General features: G+C 34.7%; 2 protein-coding genes across 3 annotated transcripts; one reads left to right on the forward strand and one right to left on the reverse strand.

Annotated features, from left to right (window-relative positions):
• Positions 1-4,426: 4,426 nt before the first annotated feature.
• Positions 4,427-9,373, forward strand: psma1 (proteasome 20S subunit alpha 1). The gene is made up of 10 exons (XM_054620194.1): positions 4,427-4,514; positions 6,673-6,717; positions 6,829-6,930; positions 7,209-7,312; positions 7,400-7,488; positions 7,596-7,666; positions 7,787-7,916; positions 8,150-8,229; positions 8,562-8,666; positions 9,068-9,373. Exons 1-10 carry the CDS (start codon positions 4,512-4,514, stop codon positions 9,128-9,130), a joined length of 792 nt encoding a protein of 263 aa, XP_054476169.1. The 5' UTR covers positions 4,427-4,511; the 3' UTR covers positions 9,131-9,373.
• Positions 9,374-9,431: 58 nt separating this feature from the next.
• Positions 9,432-16,486, reverse strand: ric3b (RIC3 acetylcholine receptor chaperone b). Of its 2 annotated transcripts, none has more exons than XM_054620192.1 (7): positions 16,404-16,486; positions 15,126-15,408; positions 14,047-14,273; positions 13,357-13,435; positions 13,113-13,206; positions 12,323-12,453; positions 9,432-11,203 (listed from the first exon to the last, which is right to left on the reverse strand). In XM_054620192.1, the coding sequence occupies exons 2-7, from the start codon at positions 15,235-15,237 to the stop codon at positions 10,746-10,748; spliced, it is 1,101 nt and encodes a 366-aa protein (XP_054476167.1). In that variant the 5' UTR covers positions 15,238-15,408; positions 16,404-16,486; the 3' UTR covers positions 9,432-10,745. The 2 variants fall into 2 exon arrangements, with proteins under 2 accessions (XP_054476167.1, XP_054476168.1); XM_054620193.1 differs by having other exon boundaries at positions 15,126-15,360; positions 16,404-16,475.
• Positions 16,487-17,463: the final 977 nt, after the last annotated feature.

The following is a 17,463-nucleotide window of genomic DNA, read 5'->3' on the forward strand; positions in this document are numbered from 1 at the left end:
AATATATATATATATATAGAGAGAGAGGGGGGGGGGGGGGGGGGCTTTCCTCTGTTTGCTGTGCGGCTGGTGACCCCTGACCTGTCATGTTATAAGAGCGCCGCCGGCTTAATGCAACCTTGGCAGAGCCGCCACCTTTCCCACCTATTATCCCTGTCTCAAACAAATCGCTGACCTATTTTGAGCAACAAGGCGATGAGAGGTCTGCAATATTTAGCCACTTTGGATGCAGAATTAGTTCTATATTTAGTAAAGAAGCTCAGGTGAAAGCTTTGACAAAGTAAGAGGAAAAAGAAGAATCTGTTCTGATGCCATCACATATAAAAAATATAGTAGAATTCAAAGTAACATAAAGGAATTCAATCTCAAGTTTTGACAGCAGGTGTTCAATCTTTCCCCGTGTGATTAACACAATCTGAAAACCATGAATGGGTAGAGGAATGGGAGCGCTCACACTCTCTTCTACTCCTTAAAACACCTCCGCCTCCCTCTTCTTCTCCCCCCCCACTCCCTCCTTCGACACCACGTGCGAGCGCAGAGTCCACAGTGTGGCTTGGACCCATCGCACAGTGACTCAGGCTGCTCTCCATTTGAAAAATTAAACGGAGGGCCGTTTGGCAGAGTTAAATGAGGCCCCCAGGAAAAAAAAGAAAAAAAAACATGCTGAGCTCAGCACAGCTCCTACAATCTCAATCACAAAGGAGGAGGTTGGCGCGCTGATGTAATGGCCGCCGTCGTGCTGCCGCTGCCTTGGCAGAGGAGGAGGGCTCGTCAGCACGGCCCTACTAATTCATCTCCCCCACCCCTCCTCCTCCTCTTCCTCCTCCTCCTCCTCTTCCTCCTGGATCAAGGGTACATCAGATATCATTAAAAAGGCTTAAAACCAAACAGAGCAGGGTGTAAAGGGGATGAGGCATCAGTTGGCATTTCTCTGACTGAATCCCTGGAGAAATTAAAATATATGTTCCAATTTGAAAAACCAGGATAGCCTAGAACGTGTTGACCCCAGGGGATGTGCAGTATTAATGCATGTTGAATACATTATGGATCACAGGCTCACCTGTCAGCATCTGTCCACCTGTGGAGCTGCTCTACAGTCATAAAATATCCAACAACAGTGGAACCATTAAAGAAAAGGTTTCCGAATATTTCGTCCATAACTGTAACAGCTCATCCATTTCACATAAAGGACTCCATAGTGGTGGAAGAAGCATTCAGATCCTTGAGTTAAAGAAGAAATACCACAGTATAATAACATTCCATCACAAAAGTCCTGAATTTATAAGTTTATGTTTTATTAAGTATGTTCAGCTAAGTGTACTTAAAGTATAATATATTTTATTTAAAAAATGTAACAATTATTTTGCATCATTCTCAGCCTTTCCAAAAGAGCGAATCCTCACATTTCAGAAGCAGCATGATCAAAGAATCAAACAAATAGCTGATTAACAGATTAGTTGTTGATTCATTTTTCTATTGATCAGCTAAACAATTACGCAACTAATATTTTCAGCCATTTTTTATAGGAGGCATTGTAAAAAGTTACCCACGAGTGAAAAGTTGGATGCAATGTAAAGTGGCGTAAAATGGTACAAGTACCTTAAAATTGTACTGTAATTCAGTATTTGAGTAAATTTCCTCCTCTGGGAATCAGTACCATTATTACCTTTATTTGTTTATTCCAAGCATATTAATACAAGGTTTAAAGTTCCAGCATGAACTGAATTCAAATATCTAGAAGTGTTACGATTCCCTGCCTTTTACCCATGAGGAGCTTTAGTGGTACTCAATATTACACTATAGCAGCCTTGTTTCATGTTATCACTACATTATTCAAGTAAGATATTTTACTGTTATCTTTGTTTTTATACTAATAATAGGACTCTTGCTGTTATATAAAAAGATATAGTCATACAAAGTCTTGATTTGTTCATGTTTTTTAATTGATTTTAGGGACGTTTATAAATCGTTTTCTTAAAGGACTGCGACAAATGCTGATTTGAAATATACGAAGAAACATTGATATGACTCACTTTAAAGGCAAATTTATGGGTTCAGTTATGTAGGTAAAGCAAGTAGAAAAAGAAAATCCATCCAAACTGATTCATACATGGGACACAGAAAGGGAACTCTGTCATTTTTAACATTTAATTAAAAAGATTCTTTACTCGGTTTCCCAAAAGAAGAAACTTCAGTTCATCTGGGATTCAAGCAATATCAGCTGCTGCTTCGTATATAATAAATATGGCATGTCACACCAAAAATGAAATTAATATTCTAGCACAGCTCACTCTATATTAACAGGTTTTAAGCCTTATAGAAGTTAGTTGTTTGCAGAGGACAGACAGATCTTTCACTCCAGTTTAAAGGTCATCTGCAGTCCGCTTTTAGAAATGCTCAGTGGATGAGAAATATTGACTGAAGTGCTCCGTGGCACAGAAATAACATGTGAATTATTAAAATGGGTGACATTTACTTTTTTAAAGAAGCAAACAACACAAACTTCTTTTGAGTTTCCACAAATTTGTCTTGACTACATGATTGCTTGTACAATTTATTTATCCATACATTCAATTGCTGAATTATTTGGCTTGTCTATCATATAAGAAGGAGGACATTATATTTCATTCGTCTACAGAAAGTTAAACTTATAGTTGCATATTTTAATTTGTGCGCGGGGGAGTTTACCTGCAACTGCTGCATTAAAGTTTTGTAGTATGAGTAATGACCAAGATGTCTCTTTATTTGGTTCTGCAACAGAAATGTGTTTCATGTCAATGTCCACAACCAAATGACTCACCAGTGTCTTCTTCTAATTTATTGCTGCCGCCTAGTGGCGAAAAACAGACATTGCTCCTGTTTGGTCAGTGCAGAAAAGAATAAAAAGATGAAAGATGAACAGATTCAGGGAGGAAATTACTTTAAACTGCACTTTAGTTCCGGTTCCCCTCCAATAATGCACATAGAGCAATTGATACTGCTGGAAATAACAAATATCCCTTTTCATTTATATCGGGAGTTTTATATAAATTTAGAAACCATTGTTAAAAAACCTACGTTGTGAATGCAAACAAAATAGCAAAGTCATTGTTATGTGTGTTGATCGTACTTTTTAATCTGAAATGAAAGTAGATAGAAAATGTTTTTACGTTTGTATGAATGTATAAAGGTTTAGTTGCGTGTTTTTTCTTCTTTATTGATAAATAAAAATAAAATAAAAAAATAAATAAAAATATAATAAAAATATAAATAATATATATATATATTAATATTAATATTTTTATATTCGTAGTATGATATCTCTTTGTTTTTGTTGTTTACAGACGGCCTAAACTTTACTCAATCCATCACTGATTTTCAATTGAATGTATAAAGGTTTAGTTGCGTGTTTTTTCTTCTTTATTGATGAATAAAAAAATATAAAGAAATAATAAATAAATAAATAGATAAATAAATAAATAAATAAATAAATAAATAAACATTTATTATTTTTTTTTTAATTCATAGCATGATATCTCTTTGTTTTTGTTGTTTTTGTTGTTTACAGACGGCCTAAACTTTACTCAATCCATCACTGATTTTCAATTGAATGTATAAAGGTTTAGTTGCCTGTTTTTTTCTTCTTTATTCATGAATAAAAAAATATAAAAAAAAAAATAAAAATAAATATTAATCTTTTTTCAAATTCATAGCATGATTAAAGGTTTTTGTTGTTGACGTGTTTTTTTTCAATTCACTTTTTCAATTGATGATAAAAAAATATAAATAAATAGATAAATAAATGAATAAATAAATAAAAATATAAATAAATAAATATTAATCTTTTTTTAAATTCATAGCATGATTAAAGGTTTAGTTGCGTGTTTTTTTCTTCTTTATTGATGAATAAAAAAATATAAATAAAAAAAATAATAAAAATAAAATAAATAAAAATAAATATTAATCTTTTTTAAATTCATAGCATGATATCTCTTTTTTTGTTGTTTACAGACGGCCTAAACTTTACTCAATCGATCACTGATTTTCAATTGTTTTTTTCTTCTTTATTGATGAATAAAAATATAAAATAAATAAATAAATATTAATCTTTTTTCAAATTCAAATAGCATTGATAAATGTTTAGTTGCGTGTTTTTTTCTTCTTTATTGATGAATAATAAAATATATATAAAAAAAATATATATATATAAATAAAAATAAATAAATAAATAAATATTACAGACGGCCTAAACTGTACTCAATCGATCACTGATTTTCAATTGAATGTATAAAGGTTTAGTTGGGTGTTTTTTTCTTCTTTATTGATGAATAAAAAAATATAAATAAATATTAATCTTTATAAATTCATAGCATGATATCTCTCTGTTTTTGTTGTTGACAGACGGCCTAAACTTCACTCAATCGATCACTGATCTTCCATCGGGGCTCCACTATTTCCCGTGACGTCACATCCAGGAAAACAAATCGAGTTCCGACCACAGTCCGGGCGGAGGAGACAGTTTCTGCACAGAGATGGTATGTTTCACCGATAAACGAATGAATCCCACCAGCTGAACATCACCCACAACAGTAGCCCAGTAAACACACCGCATAACGTGTTTATTTTCAATGATTTATCAGGAATAAAAAGCTAAAAAAGGTGCTTTTCCTAGCTAGCTAGCTAGCTAGCTAGCTAGCTCCTGACTGCGCTGTGAGTAAGCAGAACATAGCATGCTAACGTTAGCCGCAGTGATGCTACATGACGTGTTTCTAAACACATTAATGACTAGTGTTTATCACGTCATGTGCTGTTAAACAATGTCTGTTAATAACCAGATGCGCTGTTCATTCAGCACTTTAATGCCGTAACTGTGTGGCTAATCAGTTAGCCGGTTAGCAGGCTAAGCAGCTAGCAGGCGTTAGCTAGCTGAGTTAGCAGCATGTAGCATGTCTTTTACTTTCGTTTTCCTTTCATTCCCTGATTTAAAGAGTGAAGACAACACATTTAAGTCACTGTGTTGATATAACACTTTAATACAGTCACGTGATCAGCTGATAAATAAAATATTTACTGCAGGAAAGGACCAAAGCACTCAAAATGATGTATTATTTAATTAATATATATTATTTAATTAATATATATTTTATTTAATTATAATATATATATATTATTTAATTAATATATACTTATTTAATTTATATATGTGTTATTTAATTAATATATATTATTTATATATATATATATTATTTATATATTATAATATATATATATATAATAATATATATATAATAATAATAATATATATATTATTATTTATATATAATATATATATGTTATTATATATATAATATATATGTTATTATATATAAATAATATATATATAATAATATATATGTTATTATTTATATATAATAATATATATATTATATATAAATAACATATATATGAAATATATAAATAATAATATAATATATTTTGCATTAAACTTAAAGAAAAAAAATTAGTCTTTAGTCTATTATATATATATACTATATATATATATATATATATATATATATAATATATATATTATATATATATATTGCAAAATATATTGACTCATTTTAATCTGCAAAATTAGTCTTTAGTCTATTATATATATATATATATATCTATATATAATATATATATTATATAATATATATTATATATTGCAAAATATATTGAAATATATTTTGCATTAAATTTAAAGACTCATTTTAATCTGTAAAATTACTCTTTAAGCTTTTAGCTTAATGCAAAACATATTAAAATGTACTTTGCATTCAGTTTAAAGACTCATTTTAATCTGTAAAATTAGTTTTAAGGTTTAATGCAAAATATATTTTAATATATTTTGCATTAAGCCTAAAGCCTAATTTTAATCTGTAAAATGAGTCCCTGGCCAATTTGTTAAAAATAGGCTTCCTAAAAGACATTAGAGCAATAACAAAAACAGTTTAAATGTATAAAATTTAGTTGAATTTACTACAGAAAAGGACAGTCCAAAGCATTCAAAAAATATATTAAAATATGTTTTGCATTAAGCCTAAAGACTCATTTTAATCTGTAAAATTAGTCTTTAAGCTTAATGCAAAACATATTTTAATATATTTTGCATTAAGCCTAAAGTCTTTAGTCTTTAAACTTAATGCAAAACATATAAAAATATGGTTTGCATTAAGCTTAAAGCCTAATTTTAATCTGTAAAATTAGTCCCTGGCCAATTTGTTTAAAAGAGGCTTCCTAAACTACATTAGAGCTATAACAAAAACAGTTTAAATGTATAACACGACAATGCAAACCTGCAGGACATTTAGAGATCAGCCCCTGAAAGAGTTTAATGCTGACACGTGTAGCCTTATGTATAAATCATTAGTTGTTGTCTAGTAACGTTAAGATGCTGCACGCCTCTATTTGTTAAGTGGCTGCACACAAAGATGAGCTTATCAATTATTTGGTGGTAGAAATTTAAAACCCGAGTCTAGAAAAGTCCAGGCTGCAGACGGACACAGAGCCGTGTGTAGTCGTTACTTGGGAGTCCGTGTCGTATAGTGTGTAACGGAGGAAAATGAGATGATGCAAGACAACTACGTAAGCTCAACTCTTGTGTGTTTCTGTGATGACTTTTCTTTTTAATTTAACTGTCAAATGATGGCTTGTTTTTGTCTTTAGTTCCGCAATCAGTACGACAACGACGTGACGGTATGGAGCCCGCAGGTGAGTCGCTGTTTGCTTTAACCCCTTGACTTTTCTAAGAGAAGTAAATGTCCATGTATAACTGTCATGCCATAACATAACATGTGAATAAAATGATTTGTGTTGTTCCAGGGCCGTATTCATCAGATCGAGTATGCCATGGAGGCAGTGAAGCAAGGCTCTGCCACTGTAGGACTCAAATCCAAATCCCATGCAGTCCTGGTTGCTCTTAAGGTATGATATGATATATGTTTATGCTTCCCAAAAACCTGTAACATTGTAGAGTATTCCCTCTAGAAACGGATGACTTTTTACATTTAAAACATGTTTTGAGCCTAAATTCATTCCATTCTGAAGTGTAGCCCTTTTTTATTTGGGAAACCATGGGGGGAAAGTATTTAATAGAACTTTAACATGTATTATAACATACAAAGATACTAAAACCCATGTAGCAGACGATAAGATACATTTGAAGGACAACTTTTATATCATGCTTTTTCATGTCTCTACAGAGAGCCCAGTCTGAACTGGCTGCCCACCAGAAGAAGATCCTCCATGTCGACAACCACATCGGCATCTCCATCGCTGGACTGACTGCTGATGCCAGACTGCTTTGGTAAGTCACCGACGCATTGATGATATGAATAGTTTTATTTATTTATCTACGTAGTCTTAAATGATACTAACATCCTGTCTTCTGCAGTAACTTCATGCGTCAGGAGTGCTTGGACTCAAGATTCGTCTTTGACAGACCCCTCCCCACGTCACGCCTCGTCACCCTTATTGGCAGCAGTATCCTCATTATGTTAGCTTTAATCTTTGTAATTAATATTCATATATCTCAGTGGTTACAATGGCAAGTCTGTCTTTTCTAGAATGATCCTTAACTGATCCTTCAGAAACCCAAATCCCAACACAGAGGTATGGAAGGAGGCCCTATGGTGTTGGACTCCTCATTGCTGGCTATGATGTAAGTTTGCTCACTCGGATAGCGTCCTAGTATTTTTCTATTGTGAAAGAGTAAAGGTTGTATTAGTTTACATTTTTAAGTTTGACCGTAGTTCTTGTCGTTTTGTCGTGCGTCACCCAGGACATGGGACCTCACATCTTCCAGACCTGCCCGTCAGCCAACTACTTTGACTGCAAAGCCATGTCCATCGGAGCGCGCTCTCAGTCCGCTCGCACCTACCTGGAGAGATGCATGGACAAGTTCTCCGACGGTAAGATGAAGCTTATTTCACTCCTATTAATGTTTATTGCATCTTTATTTCTCATGTCCTTATTAGTGTTTTAAGCATCTTGAGTTTTAAACATCTAGTCATCTGTGTTCTCACAGATTTTCATTTAGCATCTTCTTAGTTCAAACATGGATGGTCACAGAACCTAACTGTGTTTTCCTCTTGCTGTATCATGTGGCAATACTTGAATTAAGAAAGTTTTGTTTTGTTCTCAGCTAATCTGAATGATCTGGTCCAGCACGGCCTCCGCGCTCTCAGAGAAACCCTCCCCGCCGAGCAGGACCTCACCACCAAGGTACGACAACCCTCTCCACTCCTGTTTGACGTGTCGCTCTGCTACACAAGACATTAGTCGTCTAAGTCTCCAATGAAACGTACAGTTGTCCTGCCTGTGATCAGACCTGTTTGTCTGACAGTTATGTGAGAAGTGTCGAGAGCATTAAGCTCAGTTTGTAGGATAAATATGAATTCAAAACCTCACATAATGGGTGAAATATGGCTTTTAGTTTTTGTACTCTGAATGTCATTGATAACTTAATTTTGAATTGATTAAAGCAAACCTAAATAGATTCAGTTAAATGTTATAGCATACAGGCCATTTCTAAGTTATGCTTTTCATTCTTTCAGAATGTGTCCATCGGCATTGTGGGTAAGGACATGGAGTTTGTCATCTATGACGATGATGATGTTGCCCCGTTCCTGGAGGGACTGGAAGAGAGGCCACAGAGAAAGGTACTGCAAGAGCATTTATTAAGCTTTCTTTGTTTAACATTTTATATTTTCATTATTGTTTGTTTTCATTTACACATGATTAGTCCAAAGCGAGAGCTCTGTGTCTTCTGAACTGTTGTTCATGTTGCATTTGCGTCGGGTTAGACAGTTAGCACATTGTAAGATGGAAATCCTGCTCTTTAGACATCCGCTTGGTGGTAAATTGTTATATTAATAATTATAAAATCAACTCACATTCTTGGGTCGAGGCAGAAAAAACAAGATTTCAATGTTGGTTTGTGTGTGAAAGGGAAATGTTAGAGATGCATCCTTGTTAAAACTTCAGAGTTCCTGTTTTTTTTATCATTTTATTTTATAATTCTTGTGTAAGTCAGACGCTGATGTTTGTGTTTGTGCCTCAGGTTGCCCCGCCTGCAGATGAACCCGCCGCCCCTGCAGAGGTACCTGAGCCGATGGAGCACTGAGGAGGCCCACTTCCTTCCATCAGAGGTGGGGGGGGGGCAGGCAGGCACACACCCAGACCAACCTGACACTTAACTGCAACTCACCAGAGTAAATCTAAGAGGGGGAGAAGTTGTTTTTGTTCTGATGTGCCACTCGCTAAACTGTCAATCCAAAATATCCTGCTAACATCACCCAACGTGATGTTGCTTTTGTATGAGCAAAATGTACCATTATACAAGTAATAAACTCTTTTTTTGAATAGTGCCGCAGCTCTTTATTTCAATAGTTTTTTACTTAATACACTTTGAATATGTAGATGAGCAACATTGCATGTAACAAACGGTGAGAGCTTAAAGAGTCGGAGCCACTGAGTTTCACAACATTGATCTTGATAATAATAAATAAAAGCCTCGAGTAGGTAAAGTTCCCAGAACATTTTATTTAGTTTCTCCACATTATTTTAAATCCCTAATCTGCATGCACATGTGCTTTTTTTTTTTAAACAGTAAATAAATAAATTCAGTTTATAAAAGTAAAAATCTAAATAATTTAAAACACTACAGGTTTTTTAAAAGCTTAAAACTTTATCGGTACCGAAGACAAGAGATTTCTCCATCAAACACTGGACGGGAAGACAGGACATCTTTTCTTTAAGTTAGTACAGTGCATTAATTGTCTCATCAGAAAAATGTTCATCTTGGACATAAAGGTTGCAGGAAGTTGAACACGTGTCCTGAAAAAGAGCTAAGAGTTAAAAGAGGACATGACAGTCATATCATTAGTCCAACATAAACACAGTCACATCTGGTCAGCTGGAGCTCGATCAGAGAACAAGAGGATGATTGATTTGAGGCAAATACTTTCTATTTGAAAACCTTCTGTTGTATATCGGCCATCATTCATTCGAGCGCACCCAAAGAGCATCCGAACAGATGAAAACGGGCCTTGATATCTAGCGCCGTCTGCATAGAAGCTCCAGTTACACTGTGTGATGCCTTCAAATCATAATAATAAATCTTGAGAAAAGGCTAAATCATCCTACTAACTTAACAGTTGTGAAAGTAATGTCATAAAATGTCGTCGGTGTTTCCTTTCTTTACAAATTTCTTCTTTGTTCCGTTTTCAAAATGTATTCATTTGTAGAATTTGTCATCTTTTAAAAAGGGTTTGCTGTTCATTTATGAATATTAAAACCACCTCTAATTCTAGCACTTGATTATACAACGTAAAATAATTTTAGAGGAAAAGAGGTTAATAATTGTGCAAAAAGACATGAAATACAATAAATAATAATTACTGTGTTTGTGTTCACCGTACATTTTGACATCTTATCTTCACCTGGAAGCATCTTAATGTTAAATAAAAAACTTTATAAATATTTGCATTTTGCAAGCTGATATTAAGTATTTGATTGTGAGAGTTTTATAAATTAGGACCTTGTTTTTTTCTTAAGAAATATTTAAGACTATACTTTTTCCTTGATGAAGCTGATATCAGTCCTAGAAAACGTACTTATTTACTTTAAGTCCAGATAAACGAGGCGGACTAACCCGACCGCTCTGATGAGAACAGATTAAAAAGAAGAAGCCGTCCTCACAAACGCCGCGCTGGAGTCCACGCGCCGTCACGTCGGACTCAGTGCGACGCTTTCTTTGCTCTCCTCCTCTTGTTCCTCCGTCGGACGGCGCTGCCTGAAGCTTCTGTCTCCGTGGTCCTGGTGAGGTCCTCCACCTTCTCCTGCTCCATCGCTGACGTCATCTTCAGCGTGAGCTCCAGCTCCTCCAGGACTCCAGCCAACTCTTCCTCCGGGACATCCGGCTCCATTTTACCCGCTCCCTCTTTCCGTTCATCCACATCCTCCTCACTCACCGCTGTGATATCAGATTCTCTCTCTTTATTCGGGTCCTCTGCTACGTCAGCAGCCGATCCTCCACCCGCGACCTCCTCGGGAACGTCCTCCTCCAGGTCGGCTCCATCGGCTTGTGTCCTCTCTGTCTCCGTCTCTGTCTCCGTCTGTGGACTCTGGTGCTGCTGACTGTGATGACAACTGCAGTGAGAGTGTTCCCACTGCTGCTGAGGCTCCTCTGGGTAATCTGCAGAAATTGAAGAGAGCTTTAATGAGCCATTAATTGATCGACTTTTAATAACTATTTATAAAGCACCTTTAAGTGCAGACAGATACAAAGTGCTTTAACAGGAAAAGCAAGGCCATATAACAGAGAGCTCAACAGTGAAGCCCAATTTAAACCCTGATAAAACACTATAATAAAACCAATTTATACAACATAAACTAAGAAATATAATAAATATTTGTTAACCAAAAATGTAATAATACCGATAAAATAAAGCAGTAAAAAGGCAACAGCACATAAAAGCCATTATGTAAAAAAAAAAAAAAAAAAAAAAAAAAAAAAGGTTTTAAGAGGTGAATTTTAAACGAGATATCTGATTCTTTTAGCTTTATCTCCTCCTGCGTTATATTTGAGACTCAGACGTGCTTTAAAAGTGATCAATAAAATCCTAAAATCAATTCTAAAAACGAGCAGGGAGCAAATGGGGAGGAGCCAGGATTGGGGTGATGTGATGTGATGTGATGACGTCTGTTATAAACAAGCTGCTGCGTTCTGAACTAGTTGGAGGAGAGAGTGACTTTTGGTCGATGCTCTAAAAGGAGAGAGTTACAGTGGTAAAAAAAAAAGCATGAATTACTTTTTTCCAGGTCGGCGTGTGAGAAGACTGGTTTCATTTTTGAGATAGTTCTAATTTAAAGGAAGCAGGACTACTTTTGTGATTTGTGACTTAAATCTGAGACAAATATTACTAAGTTTCTGGTAGAGGACTTTATGTTTAAGGGACTTAAAAAGGGACTCTAGATGGGACTGATGGGGTTTAAGGGACTGAATAATATGATTTCTGATTTTGAGTTGAAGAAGATGTTGTGCCATCCAACAGTTGATATCACTAAGAAAGTCTAAAATAGCAGCTCGGCTTCTTGGGTCATCATTTCACTACCTAGTAGAAGTTTAAGAAACATTTACAATCGCTTAAAGACGTTTCATTCATAAGAATAGGGGAGTTGCTGGTTAGTTTAAAAAGCATTCATGATGATATGTTTCATATTAATAATATGTCTAAATAGAAGTGTTCCTGTGGAGTAAAATGTAATCTCTGCGTAATAAAATAACCGCTGTGAGCGTGTGGCGTTCAGGTACCTTCCCAGTCCTCCTGGCTCTTCTTCTCTGGTGCCAGTTCTTCCATCAGCTGGCCCTCCTGCATCACCCGAGTTATCTCCGTCAGCTGCTGCAGGAGACTCTCCTCCTGATCCGCCGTCACGCCCTTCATCCTGCAACACGGAAACAATAAAAACAATCCTGAACATCGAAACTTTAATAACAGAAGATGTGACTGTGTGAAGTCAAGCAGATCTCATCGTTTTGACCTTAAATTTAAACATTTAACCCACATTCGGCGTATATTTCCTCAAAATACGGATCAATTTATGCTGTGCCTAATTTGATAAATTTGTCCATAAGATGCTTCATTTATTAATTAAGATTTTGTAAATTTTTGGAAGGTGTGGGTGCTAATCATTTAGTGTTTTTATTTTATTTTTCATTTTGACAAACCAGCTCAATGTTTGTCAGAGAAAAATTAAAAAAAGAGCAGATTTTAAAGTGAATTATAAAGTTCTAAAAAATGATAAACACTTCCACACATCCTAATTACAGCCTACCAGAGTAAATAGTAATTAAACCACTTTTTTTAACTAATAAGATTTGACACATGACGCTGTATAAATGTCATACTTTATGGGAGTGTCATGTTTGTCTTTATCTTTTCTGTGGAAGTGATTGTTCAACGAATGTAATTTAAATGAACAAACACACAAATGAGCTCCATCAAACCAGTACTTCCTGTCAGGAGAAGAGAAGGGAGGAGACTCCACAGATGAAATGATTCCTCAGTAAACACACACACACACGCACACACACACACACACACCTGTCAGGACTGTGGTTGACGTTGGAAACTATTTTCTCCATCACCAACTCTGTTTCTTTCAGTTTCTCCTGCAGCTGAGCCAACTCAAAGTCAGCTGGAAAGGCGACAAAATAAACCAAAGAAAGAAGTTCAAACACAATCTGAGCTCAGACAAACAAGCCTGAAATTCATCTCACTGTTATGATGCTTCATTGGAACCAATATGGAACGAATGCTAAAAGAATGAGCCCTGGCTGATACTCACTGATCTTTCTCTTCTTGTTCTCCGCACGAACCGAAGGAAACCTGTTCTCTGAAGGCTTGTTGTTCCCTTTAGATGTGATCTGACAGCGAGGCAACAAGAACAGGGTTTAACACTCAAAACAGACAGTTATAGTTTCTGCCTCATGATTACTTTTTAGTGTAAAAATGTTGTTTATTTTTCTTTATGGTTTCATTTTACAGCATTTTACTTTAATGTTTTTACTGAGAGCCGAAGCTGAGGATCCTTACAAAATGAGTTTTTTTGTACTGACACTAAAGCTTTACTTTTTTTGATAACTTACATGAACATGGCTTTTGAAAAAAAACGCTTTTTAATTTAACAAAATAAGCCAAACTTCTGAAATGTTAAATATTGTCTTAACTCAAAAAGCTTTCTCTAAAAAGAAGAATCGTCTTCAATTTCATTTTCTATTTATTTGAATAATTAAGTATCTGATCAAAGAGATAACTGAACACTTTTCAATACTAATTATGACTTCAATACAGTATTGAAGTTTAATAAATAGCCATCCTGTCAAACTTTATTTTTAAGGAGCTTTTTCCAGGCAACCAGTGGAGACTCCTGACATTTAACCAAAAGTCAAACTATTTATTTTACATTCAAAACTAAATACTTTCGAATGTGGCGTAAAAACTTCTTTAAAAGTTTTTTGAGTGTCCAGTGTTTCACCTTAAACAGAATGTAGAGGATGTAGAGTAAGATCCCGAAGCCGTACACGGGGATGATCTGTCCTGCCAGGTTGGACTTGCCCCCGGTTCCCGCCCCTGTTCCTGCCCCTTTAGCCCTGGCTATGGCCTCGGTGTTGTGGGCTCTGGAGAAGCCGGAGCTCGCGGCCCTCTGGCCTCGACCCTCCGGAGCCGCCTGACGTTGCATCATTGAGGGGAAGCGACCTGAACCTGATATGTGAGGAGGAGGAGAAGGAGGGTTTACCAGGAAGTCAGCTCAGGAAAACATGAATGATTCACAACATAAATGACAGCAGCATAATAAATATCCAAGAATTTGTCTTCTAACTTTGATATATAAAATGAAAAATCAATGTTTTGGGTGTGCTGAGTTGATTAATTGCCTAAACAGAAGATCCATTCATTCATTAATCAAAAAATAAATATATATACAGTTTAAATTATTAATGAATCTGCATTCTTTTTGTTTTTCTACTCAAGTGAGCAGAAACTAATTATGTCACTCCACTGAGATCTTGTTTTATATTTTAATATTTATATATATATATATATATATATATATATATATATATATTTTTAAATAGTCTGTGTATATTGCAGTCTGCAACAATAAATCAAATGCAGTAATTCCCACTTTTTGTGAGGCTTTTAATATTTAGTTTTTTTTTTTTAATCTCTAAAAACTACAATTTTAACAAAAACTGAAAATTATAATATTCATGAAGGTATGTTTTTTTTAAATAGGACTGCCATATTAAGCTGCATTAATATTATAATTATTATTATTATTATTATTATTATTATAATAAAGAGTATTTTCTTTCTCGTAAATTAAAACAGGTGCGTTTGGCGCCCTCTTCAGGGAGGAAACGCAACTGCATGATAACGACACACCGGTGATGCTCTGCAGGAAATTAGACTTAAACTACCAAACAAATAACAATTAATTATGCCAATTAGAACCACAGATAAATCCAATGAACTATAAACTTCAAGTATCCATCAGAGCATCCCCCACAGGTCTCTCTAAGCACGTGTAAAGGCGGTGTAAAGGTGACGCACCCTCCGCAGCATCCCTCCTGCCTCCGGACAGCAGCAGCTTGGGAAGGAGCAGCGCGACGCACAGCACCAGACACGTCGCTAGCGTCACCTTCTGGAAAGTGGACATCGCCATGAGGACAGGTAGACAGGTGGACAGGTAGACAGGTAGACGGTCACCTGGAGGGGAGACGGACGAGGTATGACGGGGAGGAGACGGGCAGCTGCGTCTCTTACATCGGTTTCACTTCCGCGTTGGCTGGAGGAGGGGGAGGGGCGACAAGGCTGTGATGAAGAAGGTTCACCGCTAGAGGGCGCCAGAGGGCCGCGTTACGTTTTCAATGCTATATATATATATATATATATATATATATATATATATATATATATATATATATATATATATATATATATATATATATATATATATATATATATATATATATATATATATATATATATATATATATATATATATATATATATATATATATATATATATATATATACACATATATATATATATATATATATACACATATATATATATATATATATATACATATATATAATATATATATACACATATATATACATATATATATACACATATATATATATATACAATATATATATATATATATATTGTTATGCAATATGTTTACATGTCTTATAAACAATTAATCTCACATATGATATATGGAGGACGAAAAATGACATAAGTATAAATAAATAAATAAATAAATAAATGCATGAATAATTGTATAAATAGATACAGGAATAAATAAATGTTTGAATACAGAAATATCTACCATGTATGTATATATATATACATACATACATACATACATACATACACACACATGCCAAACATATTACATCTCTTGCAAAGGCAATAAATTCTTGCAGAACTCTCCAAACTCTTGTTAAAGTTTTCTTCTTTTTTTTTTTTTTTTGCGTCAGTACAGTGCACATACACCATCATTTGTACACAAAGCACTACCTATGCACTGGTTTAAATGAAAAACATATGTATCTTTTGCTTGTTCTGTGTGCAGGGCATAACAGTTTGCAATATTATCATTATTTTGCAATTGCTAAAACACATTTTTTTAAACTAGGGCACTCTTTGTCAAAACTGTAAACACAAAAAGCAAAATAAATATACACAAAATACATCTTTAAAATCTAAAACTTCATTAATAACTATGTATGTATATTCTTCTTAAATAATGCTATTTTTGCTTTTCCCACACCCTACTGGCACATCGAGGTGCTAAATATAAAGCACCATTATCTCACCAGTTTTTTGGCAAAGCCAAACTCTCTCTCCAAAAAATTGGCCTCAATTGTTGTTCACACCAAAGAGCAAACCTAAATCCTATTTATAGTGTTCAAGCTCTGATTGGTTACAGGTGTTTTCACAGGTGCATTCTGGCTGCAGCTGATTGATAGTGTTTAGGAAAGTTACACAAAGGCATTTTGTTCTGAATGACGTGTCTAATGAAGATATACTATGTGTGAAGTTATTTTCAGAAAAGTGTTTCAAAAAGTGTGTTTTGGAAGTTAAAACAATGTGCTTACGGTTCTGCACACCTGGTGAACATACATGAGTCACCGGTTTCAATAATTTGCCCTCAAACACCAGTTTTGTGCCTTTGCAGTTGCAAAAAACTGCACGTAAACACAGCTGCTCACAGGGATCCAGATGTGTGATCCAAACACAAGACACCATCAAAATATATAAGAGAGAAAAGTAATTCATTCTTAAATATTCCAACTCTCCTCAAACAACAACAGCGCAGCAGATTTTTCTTCCATTGTTGTCCAAACCAAATGTTCCCCTGTGGCCTATTTATGGTCCTCAAGCTCTGATTTGTAAGTGAACTCATGATCTAAAAATGTTTTCACACGTGTTCATGTGGAAAGGCAACTGGTAGAACAGAATTGAAAGTGTTACTCAAATGAAAATACTGAAGTACAAGTACTTAAAATTTGTACTAAACTACAGTACTGTATATAAATGTTCCAGCACTGAATTCACTCATTTTTCACTCTTACTTTCACTGTCATTGACATAAATGTGTTCATTTTTAATATAAAACATAAGACAATTTATTTAATATAACACATAATATATAATTCATCTAATAATATACATTATAATTATATATATTCATTCATTTATTTTTGCCAGTATTTATTTTAAAGTATTTTTTTGCCTTGAACTGTCAGAGGTCTGAAATTGACAACTTCTGACCTCCAGGCGTTCCAGGTGCAGGACTCCAAACGTAAACAACAACATGTCCGGCGGTGATAAATTGAAGTTTCTTAGGTAAGTGTTAACACAGTTGAACTCTCA

Source organism: Anoplopoma fimbria, chromosome 19 (assembly GCF_027596085.1).
Source record: "Anoplopoma fimbria isolate UVic2021 breed Golden Eagle Sablefish chromosome 19, Afim_UVic_2022, whole genome shotgun sequence".
NCBI classification, from domain to species: domain Eukaryota; kingdom Metazoa; phylum Chordata; class Actinopteri; order Perciformes; family Anoplopomatidae; genus Anoplopoma; species Anoplopoma fimbria.

Coding starts and splice junctions, on each gene's coding strand:
- psma1 (XM_054620194.1), top strand. Junction 6,718..6,828: donor TGACGGTATGGAGCCCGCAG/GTGAGTCGCTGT, acceptor GTGTTGTTCCAG/GGCCGTATTCATCAGATCGA. Junction 8,230..8,561: donor AGCAGGACCTCACCACCAAG/GTACGACAACCC, acceptor TCATTCTTTCAG/AATGTGTCCATCGGCATTGT.
- ric3b (XM_054620192.1), bottom strand. CDS start 15,237: ATGGCGATGTCCACTTTCCAGAAGGTGACGCTAGCGACGTGTCTGGTG. Junction 14,274..15,125: donor CAGGAGGGATGCTGCGGAGG/GTGCGTCACCTT, acceptor CTCACATATCAG/GTTCAGGTCGCTTCCCCTCA. Junction 13,207..13,356: donor GAACAAGAAGAGAAAGATCA/GTGAGTATCAGC, acceptor TCGCCTTTCCAG/CTGACTTTGAGTTGGCTCAG.